Here is a 13,896-nt window from a genome sequence, read left to right as displayed (position 1 = left end):
TGACTGATGGATTTGAGAGCACAAAGGCCTGGTCCCTTGCCTCCAAGTTGGAGAGCATATCTCTCTGGTGTCATTCATGCTCCAGAGCTCCCTATGGCATCAGGCTGAGGCCAGACTTCAGCTGAAGCCATCTTTGATTAACTTTCTCCCCTGACCTCTTCTGCTTCCGGAGAGCACTCCCTCAGTAAATCACTCTTACAACCATTCCTCTCTAAAGCTCTGTTTCTAGAGACCCTGACCTAAAGCAATCCTCTTCTGGATCTTTTCTGATTGCTCTTTTTTAATAGGGCTTGTTATTTGCTGAAACATAATATAGAAAGAGGAACTGTAAGCTAGGGCAATCTGCAACTTTGATTTAGATTTGTTGTCTTGAATACTCTCGTTATTTCCTTTGCAATGGGGCTCATAGAGCCAAAGTGAACTGCCTTCTCACCACCTGCTCTGGACTTAATTGTGCCCCCCCCCATTCATATGTTGAAGCCCTAAGCCCCAATGTGACTGTATTTGGAGATAGGACTCATTCAAGGTTAAATGAGTTCATGGTGGGGGTGGTGGGGGGAGGCTGATATGATAGGATTAGTCATTATAAGAAGAGAAACCTGAGGGACTTCCCTGGTGGTCCAGTAGTTGAGAATCCGCCTTCCAATGCAGGGGACGCAGGTTTGATTCCTGGTCTGGGAACTAAGATCCCACATGCCGCAACCACTGAGCACGGGGGTCACAGCTGGAGAACCCACATGCTGCAACTACGGAGCCCACATGCTCTGGAGCCCGGGCACCACAATTACAAAGCCCACGTGCCCTGGAGCCTGCGCATCACAACTAGAGAGGCTGTGTACCGCAACTACTGAGCCTGTGCCACAACAGGAGAGAAGCCCGCATGCCACAATGAAAGATCCTGCATGCCGCAATGAAGATCCCACGTGCCGCAACTGAGACTCGATGCAGCCAAAAATAAAATAAACATTAAAAATGATACCAGAAAGCTCTCTCTTTCCCTCTCTCTCCCTCCCTCCTTCCCTCCCTCCCTCCCTCCCTCCCTCTGCATTTGCTCCAAGAAGAGGGCATATGAGCACACAGCAAGACAGTGGGCATCTACAAGCCAGGAAGAGACATCTCACGAGAAATCCACCATGCTGACACCCTGATCTTAGACTTTCAGCCTCCAGAACTGTGAGAAAATAAAGGTGTGTTAAGCTGCTCAGTCCGTGGTATTTTTTACGGCAGCCCGAGCTACCTAAGACTCCTTCCTTCACCATGCGGTACCTCCAGCAGCCTCCGCGGGTGTATCTTGCCTGGCTCCTCCTCAGCTCCACCTCCTCCGCCATTTTGAATGATTAACCTGAGCCCTGTGGGGACATTCTCCATCCTCCTGAAGCTGCCTACAGACCAAGATCGCTTCAATCTAATCAAAGGATTGTTGGATAAACCTTTCAGAACAGTGACACGTTTAAGAAAGTGTCTAGCTCTGGGAGAGCATGTCAAGTCTCATCTTCCTCCTTCACTGAATCCTGATTTCACAGTACTTAGCGAGTATGCTTCCTAGTTAGATGTTGTAACTACTTCCCTGAAGAGAAAACTTTTTTCTTCCTCTTTATAATCTTTTTTGTTGTGAATGACTTTTGAGGAAGAGGGTGGAGTAAAAATCCCTTTACTCTACCATCTTTAACCAGAAGTAACCATTCTATGTTTATATATGATTTATATCCCATTATAAAGTATGATATATGATGTATATATATCATACTTACTAATGTATGGATGCAGAGTCGTTTCCAGATTCCCATTGTATAAACAGCATTGCTAGACATCTTTGTCCATTTGTCACTTACCTGATTATTTTATTAGAATAGGTTCCTAGAAATGGAATTTCTAGGAATTATTAGCTAGCTTTATTAAAAACTCCTCAAGCATTTTACAGTATAAAGAGATATAGACATGCAAATAAATGAACAATGTTCATTTAGTCAACAAATATTTATTGAAAATCTGCTATGTGCCAGGCACTTTTCTACATCCTGAGGATACAGTCATGATCAAAAGCAACAAAACTCCTTGCCCTGTGGAACTTACATTCTAGTGAAGCAGAGAGACAATAAACATGATATACAGGATAAGTAAGACAAAATAGATAGTGATGAGCAAGGCTGTCCCTAGAAGGGTATGGAAGCCAAGGGCAATTCATTCAGTTGAGCCCCCGACCCAAGATATTCACGCTTGAAAGAAGGCTGCACTGCCCCCTTTCATAGTATGCTTGGGATATCACTAAAGGAAAAAGAATCTAAGTTGAATTTTAGAGGTAGTGAGAAAAGAAGAATAAGGTACAAGAACCCTTGAAGCACAGGACACAGGCTGGCTACCTCAGCTGCCTAAAGCCATGGGCAGGGGGGCAGGGTTGGGGGTGGGAGTCTGGTGGTGAGGGTAGGGAGGCTCCGTAATTTGTGAGGAAGGCCTCACTGAGAAGAAGATTTTGAGTAAGGATCTGAAATAAATGAGGAAGCTAGCTGTATAGATACCTAAGGAAAGAGCTTTCCAGGCAGAGGAAGCAGCAAATTCAAAGGTCTGAATCAGGAGTTCCCTGGTGGTCCAGTGGTAAAGAATCCACCTTCCAATGCAGGGGAAGCAGGTTCGATCCCTGGTCAGGGAACTAAGATCCCACATGCTGTGGAGCAACTGGGCCCGTGCACCACAACTACTGAGCTCGCGCACCTCAGCCAGAGAGCCCCACGCCTCAAGCTACAGAGCCCACTAGCTCTGGAGCCCATGCGCCACAACTAGAGAGAGAAAACCCGCATGCCACAACTAGAGAGAAGCCCGCGCGCCGCAACAATGATCCCGCGTGCCGCAACTAAGACCCGACGCAGCCAAAAATATAAATTAAAAAAACACACAAAAAAACACAAAGGTCTGAATGGCAGTCAGGAGTTGGTGGGCAGGTGGAGACAAGGCCAAATGAGGGGGATAGAAGCAAGCCAACTGGGGACAAATGAGACTTTAAAAAGATGATGGGTTCAGCAGTGAAAAACAAAAGGTAAAGCCACATATTATTGTATCTATTGCTTGAGACTTAGAGTGGTTTTATGAGGTGAAAATGAGTTTTTAAAGCCTAGGAAAATGAAGGTGAAAGGATGCTGTTTTCAAATATCATAATGTGGTATTACAAGCACTGCACTGAGAACTTCTTCTCTGCATTCACAGAAGAGAGAGGCAGAGAAAAAGACTTAAAGATAATTTACTAGGCTTGTGCCAAAGAAATCAATCAGATAACCTCTGGAAATCCCTTCCAGCAATCTGTAAGCCTAACACAGTCTACCACAGTGTTTCTTTTTTTCTTTTGTTATTTATTTTTTTTAACATCTTTATTGGAGTATAATTGCTTTACAATGGTGCGTTAGTTTCTGCTTTATAACAAAGTGAATCAGCTATACATATATATATACACATATATATATGTATATATATACATATAATCCCCATAACTCCTCCCTTTTGGGTCTCCCTCCCACCCTCCCTATCTCACCCCTCTAGGTGGTCACAGAGCACTGAGCTGATCTCCCTGTGTTATGCGGCTGCTTCCCACTAGCTATCTATTTTACATTAGGTAGTATATATAAGTCCATGCCACTCTCTCACTTCGTCCCAGCTTACCCTTCCCCCTCCCCATGTCCTCAAGTCCATTCTCTATGTCTGCATCTTTATTCCTGTCCTGCCCCTAGGTTCTTCATAACCTTTTTTTTTTTATTCCATATGTATGTGTTAGCATACGGTATTTGTTTTTCTCTGACTTCACTCTGTATGACGGACTGTAGGTCCATCCACCTCACTACAAATAACTCAATTTTGTTTCTTTTTATGGCTAATATTCCATTGTATATATGTGCCACATCTTCTTTATCCATTCATCTGTCGATGGACACTTAGATTGCTTCCATGTCCTGGCTATTGTAAATAGTGCTGCAATGAACATTGTGGTACATGTATCTTTTTGAATTATGGTTTTCTCAGGGTATATGCCCAGTAGTGGGATTGCTGGGTCATATGGTAGTTCTATGTTTAGTTTTTTAAGGAACCTCCATACTGTTCTCCATAGTGGCTGTATCAATTTACATTCCCACCAGCAGTGCAAGAGGGTTTCCTTTTCGCCACACCCTCTTCAGCATTTATTGTTTGTAGATTTTTCGATATGGCCATTCTGACTGGTGTGAGGTGATGCCTCATTGTAGTTTTGATCTGCATTTCTCTAGTGATTAGTGATGTTCATTCTTTCATGTGTTTGTTGGCAATCTGGATATCTTCTTTGGAGAAATGTCTATTTAGGTCTTCCACCCATTTGAGGATTGGGTTGTTTGGTTTTTTGATATTGAGCTGCATGAGCTGCTTGCATAGTGTTCTCCATTGTGGCTGTATCAATTGACATTCCCAGCAGCAGTGCAAGAGTGTTCCCTTTTCTGCACACCCTCTCCAGCATTTATTGTTTCTAGAGTTTTTGATGATGGCCATTCTGACCGGTGTGAGATGATATCTCATTGTCGTTTTGATTTGCATTTCTCTAATGATTAATGATGTTGAGCATTTCTCTCATGTGTTTGTTGGCAATCTGTGTCTCTTCTTTGGAGAAATGTCTATTTAGTTCTGCTGGCCATTTTTGGATTGGGTTGTCTGTTTTTTGGTATTGAGCTGCATGTGTGGCTTCTAAATTTTGGATATGAATCCTTTGTCAGTTGCTTCATTTGCAAATATTTTCTCTCGTTCTGAGGGTTGTCTTTTGGTCTTGTTTATGGTATCCTTTGCTGTGCAAAAGCTTTTAAGTTTCATTAGGTCCCATTTGTTTTTTTTTGTTTTTATTTGCATTTCTCTAGGAGATGGGTCCAAAAGGATCCTGCTGTGATTTATGCCATAGAGTGTTCTGCCTATGTTTTCCTCTAAGAGTTTGATAGTGTCTGGCCTTACATTTAGGTCTTTAACCCATTTTGAGTTTATTCTTGTGTGTGGTGTTAGGGATTGTTCTAATTTCATACTTTTACATGTAGCTGTCCAGTTTTCCCAGCACCACTTATTGAAGAGGCTGTCTTTTCTCCACTGTATATCCTTCCCTCCTTTATCAAAGATAAGGTGACCATATGTGTGTGGGTTTATCTCTGGGCTTTCTATCCTGTTCCATTGATCTATATTTCTGTTTTTGTGCCAGTACCATACTGTCTTGATTACTGTAGCTTTGTAGTATAGTCTGAAGTCAGGGAGCCTGATTCCTCCAGCTCCGTTTTTCTTTCTCAAGATTGCTTTGGCTCTTCGGGGTCTTTTGTGTTTCCATACAAATTAACACAGTGTTTCTTTTTTTTTTTATTTTTATTTTTTTATTTTTTTTGTGGTATGCGGGCCTCGCTCTGCTGTGGCCTCTCCCGTTGCGGAGCACAGGCTCCGGACGCGCAGGCCCAACGGCCATGGCCCACGGGCCCAGCCGCTCCGCGGCACGTGGGATCCGGGGCGCGAACCCGGTTCCCCTGCATCGGCAGGCGGACGCGCAACCACTGCGCCACCAGGGAAGCCCCACAGTGTTTCTTAAACGAAGAATTACTGACATTCCAGTTTAGGAAGCTGGCGAAAGGAAAATCCTCAGTGTTTGTTTGATTTTATTGAACATGAACACAATTGCTCTAAGTCGCCTTCCTTTTCAAAAACCTTAAATGGCTCCAGCATTACGGGAAAATATCTGAAAGCATTAAAGGCTCTTTCTGATCTGGCTGCAATGTCTGGTTTTAGTCTTCTCCTTTGCCCTAGTCAGACGTATGTATTCATCACTCCCTAAATACGTTTTATGAGAGTACTCACCTTCATATCTTTGATGGTACCATTACTCTTGAAGTAACTTTTCTACTCTCCTCCATTTATTTAAAACTTACCTTTCTGAGAGTAAGTAAATTTGTGCAACAAATCTTGTTAAGCAAATTATCAGAAAGTATCAAAAGCCTTAAAACAGTACCTAACTTTGTCTAATTCCCTTCTGGGAATCTCTTCTAAAAAAATCATCGGAGGGACTTCCCTGGTGGTTCAGTGGTTAAGGCTCTGTGCTTCCATTGCAGGGGGTGTGGGTTCGATCCCTGGTTGGGGAACTAAGATCCCGCATGCCACAGCATGGCCAAAAAAAAAAAAAATCATCTGAGGGGTAGGCAAAGATTTATGCACAGAGATATCCTCTGTAGCATTATTTATTGTTATTTGTCTATCATGAAGAATTTCAAGCATACGTTAAAGTAGAAAGACTAGTACAATGAAGCCCCATATATCCATAACCTGGATCCAACAATTTATTGTTATATTTACTTCAACGAACTTTTTCCTTTAAAAAATATGTTCAAGTATTTGAAATCAAATCCCAAATACCATGTTATTTTACCCTACATACTTCTAAATGCATCTCTGAAAAATATGGGCCTTTTCTTAGATAAGCTTAATGCCAGTATCACACCTAGCAAAATGAACAATAAAACCCAGTCCATAAGCAGATTTCCCCAATTATCTTTAAAATGTCTTTTTTTCAGTTGGTTTGCTCAAATCAGCATCCAAATAAAATCCACACATGGCATGTGTTTTGGGGGGCTCTTACATCTCTCTGAATCTAGAGTGGATCCCCTTCCTTAATTAATTAGCATTTTTCATGCCACTGACTTGTTGATGAAACCAGGTCACTTGTCCTGTAGGATAAGCCATATTCTAGATTTGTCTGTATATCAGCCAGGATAGGCCAGGTTATGCTGGGGTAACAAGCAGCTCCAAAGTATCAGTGACTTGGGAATTCCCCAGTGGTCCAGTGGTTAGGACTCTGCACTTCCACTGCAGGGGGCCCAGGTTTGATCCCTGGTTGGTGAACTAAGATCCCGCCCATGGCCAAAACACATACAAAAAACAAACAAAAAAAAAACAATGAAGGTTTATTTCTCCTTCTATGTGTACCTCAGATTGACTGGGACCTCTGCTACCTGTTATCACCAGTCTCACTCCCAGACCTAGAATGATGAAGTAGTTACTGTGGAGAATAACATTGCTGGTCATTGTGGGAGAGAGAAGAGCTTTGAAGGGTCTCTTGAAGGCAATTAAATACTCAGCCTAGAATTCAACTACCCTTCATCTCCTTGGCCAGAATTGGTCACATGGCCCTACCCAAAGAAGGCCAGGAAGTATATCTTACCATGGGCAGAGAAGGCAAAGATCTGGGCATTTCAGTGAGCTGCATTAATGGCTACAAGTCTATTTGCTTCCTTGTGGTGTCATTTCACTTGTTCCTCTCTCTCTTGAACTTCTTGAAAGAAAGCTCTAGAACTTGATTTGATTCAGGCTCAGTAATTTTGGCAAGAGCACTTCATAGGTTGGTCTATGTGCTTCATATTGCATCATATCAGGAGGCACCATGTTTAATTGTAGTAGATTCTAGCAGTAGTGGCCACCACTCCCTCCCCACTCCCAATTTAGTCACACCTCCTTATATCCATGCCCTTGGGTAGACCCCTCTTGTTCTGACTCTGGGCTTGGCCATATAACATGATTTGGGAAACAGGACAATAGCAAATATGATATAAGCAGAGACTCAAAGTGTTGGCACTTTGTGGCTGTCCCTCTTTTGCTACTTTTTTAGAATGCTGAGACTGGCAAGAAAGTATCATGTGATAACAAGAAAGCTGGCAAATCCAAAATTTGTAGGGTTGGTCAGTGACCCAGGGAAGAGCTGATGTTGCAATACAAGTCTGAAGGCCCATCTGCTGGCAGAATTCTTTCTTGCCCAGGGGAGGTCAATCTTTGTTCTGCTAAGGTCTTCAACTGATGGATGAGGCTCACCACATTATGGAGGGCAGTCTGCTTTACTCAGTGTCCACCAATGTTACTGTCATCTAAAAGATACCTACACAGAAACATCCAGAATAATGTCTGAACAAATATCTGGGCACTGTGACCCAGTCAATATGATACATAAAGTTAACTATCACATATATATTTCACTAAGACTGTGTTGTGGCTTGAACAGCGTCTCCCAAAAGATATGATGAAATCTTAACCCCTGGTACCTGTGAATGCAACCTTACTTGGAAACAGGATCATTGCAGATGTAATTAGTTAAGATGAGATAATACTGGAGTAGGGTGCACCTTTAATTCAATATGACAGTGTCCTTATAAGAAGAGGAGAAGACACAGAATATGCATTGAGGGAAGATGATGTGGAGAAACACAGAAAGAATGCCATATGACGATGGAGGCAGAAACAGGGGCTATGGTGCCACCAGTCAAGGAATGCCAAAAACTGCCAGAAACACCAGAAGCTAAGAGAAAGGCATGGAACATATTCTCCCTCAGAACTCTGGTAGGAACAAACCCTGCCAATACCTTGATTTCCAACTTCTAGCCTCCAGAACTGAGAGAATAGATTTCTATTGTTTTAAGCTACCAAGTTTGTGGTACTTTATTACAGCAGCTATAAGAAACATAGACTGCACAGATAAAATATTATATTCTAATGCCATTTTTTTTTCCTGTGGGTTTATTTTATCAATTGTAACAGAGTTAGGTTCATGCATTTCTGTTGTTTTCAACATTTTGGAATTGCTTTTTAACTTTTGGCTATATTAGTTATTTATGTTTTCAAATTCAAGTTGTATAATAAGATATATTCAGAGAAGTCTTATATCCCCACCCGAATCTGTCCTATCCTGTTCCTTACCTTCCCAAAATATAAAGAAAATCAAATAATATCAATAATGGTTGTCTCTGGGAAGTAAGATTGTATGTTTCCTAACTCTTCTCTGAGGTCTTGAAATCAAAACAAAATAAAGAGAGAAAATAAAATGATTTGTCCTACAGGGCCCAGTTCAAGTTCCATGACCTCAAAGAAACCATCCCATAAATACTTTCTTTCTTTGAACTCGTACATTGTTTATTTTCCATATTGCTCCCTTAGCCCTTTGCATTAATCAATCAATAAATTTAAAAATTAATGCACTGATATCTGAAGGGTACTATGTTAGATACTGTGGGGACACAATGTATTATCAGTTGTTTTCATGTATAGTCACGTCCTTGATTAAGCTGTATACCGAAGCAAAAGCTGTCTTATGACCTACACGGTGGCCGTCACTGCTGTCTGATGAACCAAATTCCTACAAAATGGTGAAGAGAAAATAAATAAAAACTGAAACAGAGTGATACAAATACCTTTAATAATAACAACTTCATGTTTAAATAAATATATTGTTAAAAAATAGTGCAAGAGTATTTTGTTATAATTATTAAGAAAGATTTGAGACTGCTATTCCCTCTGCAGAAACACTATGCACAGATGCAAAATGATCAAAGGCTGATACAATAATGAATCTCAAGTAAGTGGCGTGGCCATCACGTGCCTGTAGGGGAAAAATCAATATAGATGATTTAGAATTCTAGTTAACTGTTAAACAAGCAGTTAGCAGAAAAAAGTGTTTGATGCAAGAATAATATTCTAAATATATAATGATTTATAAGATATAATGTTCAGAAGAGAAGCCAACCACATGTAACAGTATAGTTATTCTAATATGTAGCAGCCAAATATCAGCCTTGGTTTGAGGAAGAATAGCAGGTGGAGCTAAAAATTGCACTGTACAATTCTGATTAATTTTTTAAAATTAATTTATTTTATTTATTTATTTTTGGCTGCATTGGGTCTTTGTTGCTGCGCATGGGCTTTCTCTAGCTGCGGCGAGCAGGGGCTACTCTTTGTTGCACTGCGCAGGCTTCTCATTGCGGTGGCTTCTCTTGTTGCAGAACACGGGCTCTAGGCACACGGGCTTCAGTAGTTGTGGCACAAGGGCTCAGTAGTTGTGGCTCACAGGCTCAGTAGTTGTGGCTCACGGGCTCTAGAGTGCAGGCTCAATAATTGTGGCACATGGCTTAGCTGCTCCGTGGCATGTGAGATCTTCCCGGACCAGGGATCGAACCTGTGTCCCCTGCACTGGCAGGTGGATCTTAACCGCTGTGCCACCAGGGAAGCCCTGATTAATTTTTTTAAAGTGTTTTTCTGAAGTATTTTTCATAATAGGAGATTTCATTTGTTGGATGATGCCTCAGAATACACTACCCTGAATATTACTATACTTTTACATTTATATAAAAATGTAAAAAAAGTCTCTGAAAAGCAATTTGGCAGTATATATAAGAAGCTATAAATATGTCTATACCCACGGACCCAGCAATTCCATTCCTTGAAATTTAATTTTAGAAAATAATTTAAAAGGTGAACATTGTGGTAGCAGGAACAGGCATAAGATGTCCCTTGTAGTATTAGTTATAATGACAGAGAGTGGAAAAATGAAATCAGTTAACATCTATCTGCATACACTTAATTTTAAAATTATAATTATGAAGCTTTTCATACAATATTAAATTTTTTAAAGATACAATTTTTTTCATACATACTATGTATGTATGTAATGCATTTGGTTAACAACTAGAAGAAAATTAGTATAGTAAAAGCTGTTGTGAAAGGGTACTAAACTTTGGGTGATTTACAGCCTTCCATTCCCCCTTACTTTTCTCCAAATGCTCTATGATGCTGCAACCCTCCCTGATCCACAGTGAGTCCTGAAACAAAATACTCAGCAGAGGCTTACTAACCATAATCCATTAATAAAGATGGAGAAAAATAGGAAGATAAAATTCAGTCTAATTAATCATTTTTCTGGTCCCCACCGGCCTCCCCAGTCATTGGGCACACTTAGGTGGTAGAGAAGATAATTAACAGGATTCAAAAACTCCTACAGAATCATTTGAAACACCGATTTCATAGCAGCTGCCAGTAAGTTGTGAAGAAGGAAACCTAATGGACAAGGTACCTCTTTAACCCTTATTTAGAGACACCTTAGTTAAATAAACACTACCACCTAAAAAACACATATTCACAGTTGTTTGGCTTTTTGTGTTTGTCTAAAACCAGGGCCTGACAAACTAGCAGGAACAGAGTAACTCCTGATGAGGCAGCAGCTTCCTCATCAACGGGCATTCATTCCACTTGACAAGCAAAGCCCAATGGAATGTTGTTGGAAACTGCTGGTTCTCTTTTCACCTCATCTCTCTTTGGCTTATTTGTTGCTGATCCTATGCTCCAGTTCCCTTATCTGAATCTCCCTTGTCCTTTCATGCTTAAATTAACATCCGATTTTGGCATCTCAACCTTTTTTGATTCCTATTCTAAAAGGCCTACAGAATCAAATGAAAGGAAAGCAAGTACATACTTCAAAATAAATGAATAAACAAAATAAAACAAAAACAAGTGAATTCTGTTCTATCCTTGCTGGCATATTATTATTATACTGTCATATATTATTGAGAATAACCTTCTCTATTGGTTCATGAGACACAGAACCTATAATATTATGAGGGTATTTATTAACTTTATGACTAAGGAGATAGGTTTAAAATTTAAATATGTTGTGCTGGCTAAAGATAATGTTTATTATCTCTTCAAAGTATATTTACTTACCATAATTTCTTCATTTTGAAGCTGCCCCTCTGTATGTACCAGATCTAAAACACAAATTCAACAGAATTGAGGTAGGGCTCAAAATGCATGAGGACATATTGAAATTTATATTCAGCAACACATGATATCTGGTAAACTATAGTCAAACCAGATTTACCGGTGTTTTGGGGTTAAAATTCAATATAAAAATAGATATATTTGATATAAAAGGTATGAAAGATAAACTATGAGCTATAAAATATCTCTAGTGAGTATAAATAAAAGTAAATGTAAATGTAAATTACAGTAAAGGAATATAAAGTGAAGAACTGATAAAATGTTAAAGTCCTTTTTAAGGATCAAGTTACTAAGAGTAATTGCAGGCCTGAAAAGAGCCATCTTACCATTCTCATGGGTACTGACTAGGGCTCAGCTTCTCACAATGAATTTTCACTATGATGCTGAGTTACGCCACCCATGAATTGATCTTTTCTGGTGTCCAGCTTTAGAAAACCTTTACTTGTGTAATTTTAGGACAGATTAACTTATGTGGTCATGAGTTAATCACATCAAACATTCTTTTGGAAACATGAAATATTTAATTGATATAATAATGTCGACATTATTTAGAAATTAATTTTGTTTGTATCAAAATAGTGTACATAATTTTAAAAGCCATGTAGTACAAAAAGGGAAGTTTCTGGGAAGTAAGATTATGTATGACTTTGTTTCCTAACCTTTCTCTGAGGTAATGAAAAATAGTAATTCCCTGCTTGACCCCTTTTCCTCCAGTCCTGCTCCCTAAAGGTAAATGTTTTCAACACTTTAAGCTGTTTTTCCTGGAATTATGTTTTATACTCCTTTTCTTGATTTATCAATTTTTTACCGACTTTATATTATGGTAGGTGAAATTTATGTCTCCTGGACCAATATCCTCTTCCTCCTCCTCCTGCAAATTTTCCCTCCTGCCATCCTCTCAATTTTGAAATCAATACTTGATGGTTATACTATTATCTATATAAACATTATTTACTGCTGAAATACATAATAAATTGTGACACATTTTCTTTCTTAGACAACTCCTCCTCTACTAGAAGTTAATAATAACCTCTTCTTTCATTTGCTTCATTTTTTTAAATTATGAAAAATTGGAAAATCTCAAACATACATAAAAAAGACAGGATATAACTCCTATATATGCCCATAATCTTGAATTTGCAATTACTAACATTTCACCATACTTGCTTTATCTAATTTTTTTTGCTAAAGTATTTCAAAGAAAGTCTAAGACATAATGACATTTCACCTTCAAATATTTGGTGATCTATCTCTAAATAAGAATATTTTCTTATGTAACTACAATGTCATTATCATAGTACAATAAAAAAAAAGCTTTAATATAATACCCAGTCCATATTCAAATTTCCCCAATGTCCCCCTAAATGTCTTTTTATAGTTGGTTTATTCAAATCAGAATTAAGTCTCTTTTTTTTGTTTGTTTGTTTGGTTTTGTTTTTTGCGGTACGCGGGCCTCTCACTGCTGCGGCCCCTCCCGCTGCGGAGCACAGGCTCCAGACGCGCAGGCTCAGCGGCCACGGCTCACGCACGCGCCCAGCCGCTCCGCGGCATGTGGGATCTTCCCAGACTGGGGCACGAACCCGTGTCCCCTGCATCGGCAGGCGGACTCCCAACCACTGCGCCACCAGAGAAGCCCAGAATTAAGTCTCTTTTAATCTTGAACTGCTTTCTCTCCCACACACACATTTTTTTCCCACACCATTGACTTATCGAAGAGAGCAGGTCAGTTGTCCTGTAAATGTCCCTCATTTTCTCATATTGGCTCCTCGTGGTTTCATTTCATTTGTTCTCTATCCCCTTTTCCTATAGATTGGAATTAGAGCTAAAGGCTTGATTATATTGAGGTTTTAAGGCCTTCATCATATGTCTGGTGATTTTTGGCTTCTGTTACTCATGAATAGATCATTTGAAAACTGTGCATAAGCCAGACTCGTTGACTACTGGACTTTGATAGGGTGTCCAAGAATGAGCTAGCCTGTGTCAGTATCCATAGATCTTCTGGGACCATTCAGTTTCTCCAAAGATGAATCCTCCAATCTCCTGGCTGGGGCTATATTCCTGGTTGCTGAGCAGAGCACAGGAAGGAGGCTGGAGTTCCCACCACTCAATATGTACGCTTCCACTTAAATCCCTTGTTTTCTACTCCGTGTCTCACTCACTCTCTTTACTATGCCTGGTTTCTGAGTCCTGAGCCTCAACATTCAATGTTCCTAGTCACCTCTTGGGGGTGGTTTGTGGCAGGAAAGATGTGTGTGTGTGTGTGTGTGTGTGTGTGTGTGTGTGTGTGTCCATTATGCCTACATTTGTGGTGACAATTGAAATTAGGGGTGACAAATG

General features: G+C 40.1%; 1 protein-coding gene across 13 annotated transcripts in view; it reads right to left on the bottom strand.

The window, feature by feature from the left end:
- Positions 1 to 9,188: 9,188 nt before the first annotated feature.
- Positions 9,189 to 13,896, bottom strand: part of IFT25 (intraflagellar transport 25) — a 37,692-nt gene continuing 32,984 nt past the window's right edge. For all 13 annotated transcript variants that reach the window (XM_028489370.2, XM_028489378.2, XM_028489375.1 and 10 more), the window contains 2 exons: positions 11,503 to 11,546; positions 9,189 to 9,388 (listed from right to left, as the gene is read on the bottom strand). In XM_028489370.2, the coding sequence (XP_028345171.2) occupies positions 9,275 to 9,388; positions 11,503 to 11,546 (158 nt within the window). In that variant the 3' untranslated portion in view covers positions 9,189 to 9,274. The remainder of the gene's footprint in view (positions 9,389 to 11,502; positions 11,547 to 13,896) is intronic.

This window comes from Physeter macrocephalus, chromosome 4 (assembly GCF_002837175.3).
Source record: "Physeter macrocephalus isolate SW-GA chromosome 4, ASM283717v5, whole genome shotgun sequence".
NCBI lineage: Eukaryota > Metazoa > Chordata > Mammalia > Artiodactyla > Physeteridae > Physeter > Physeter macrocephalus.
Note: the sequence above shows the minus strand (reverse complement) of the source record. Positions and strands in the feature narration are given on the sequence as shown.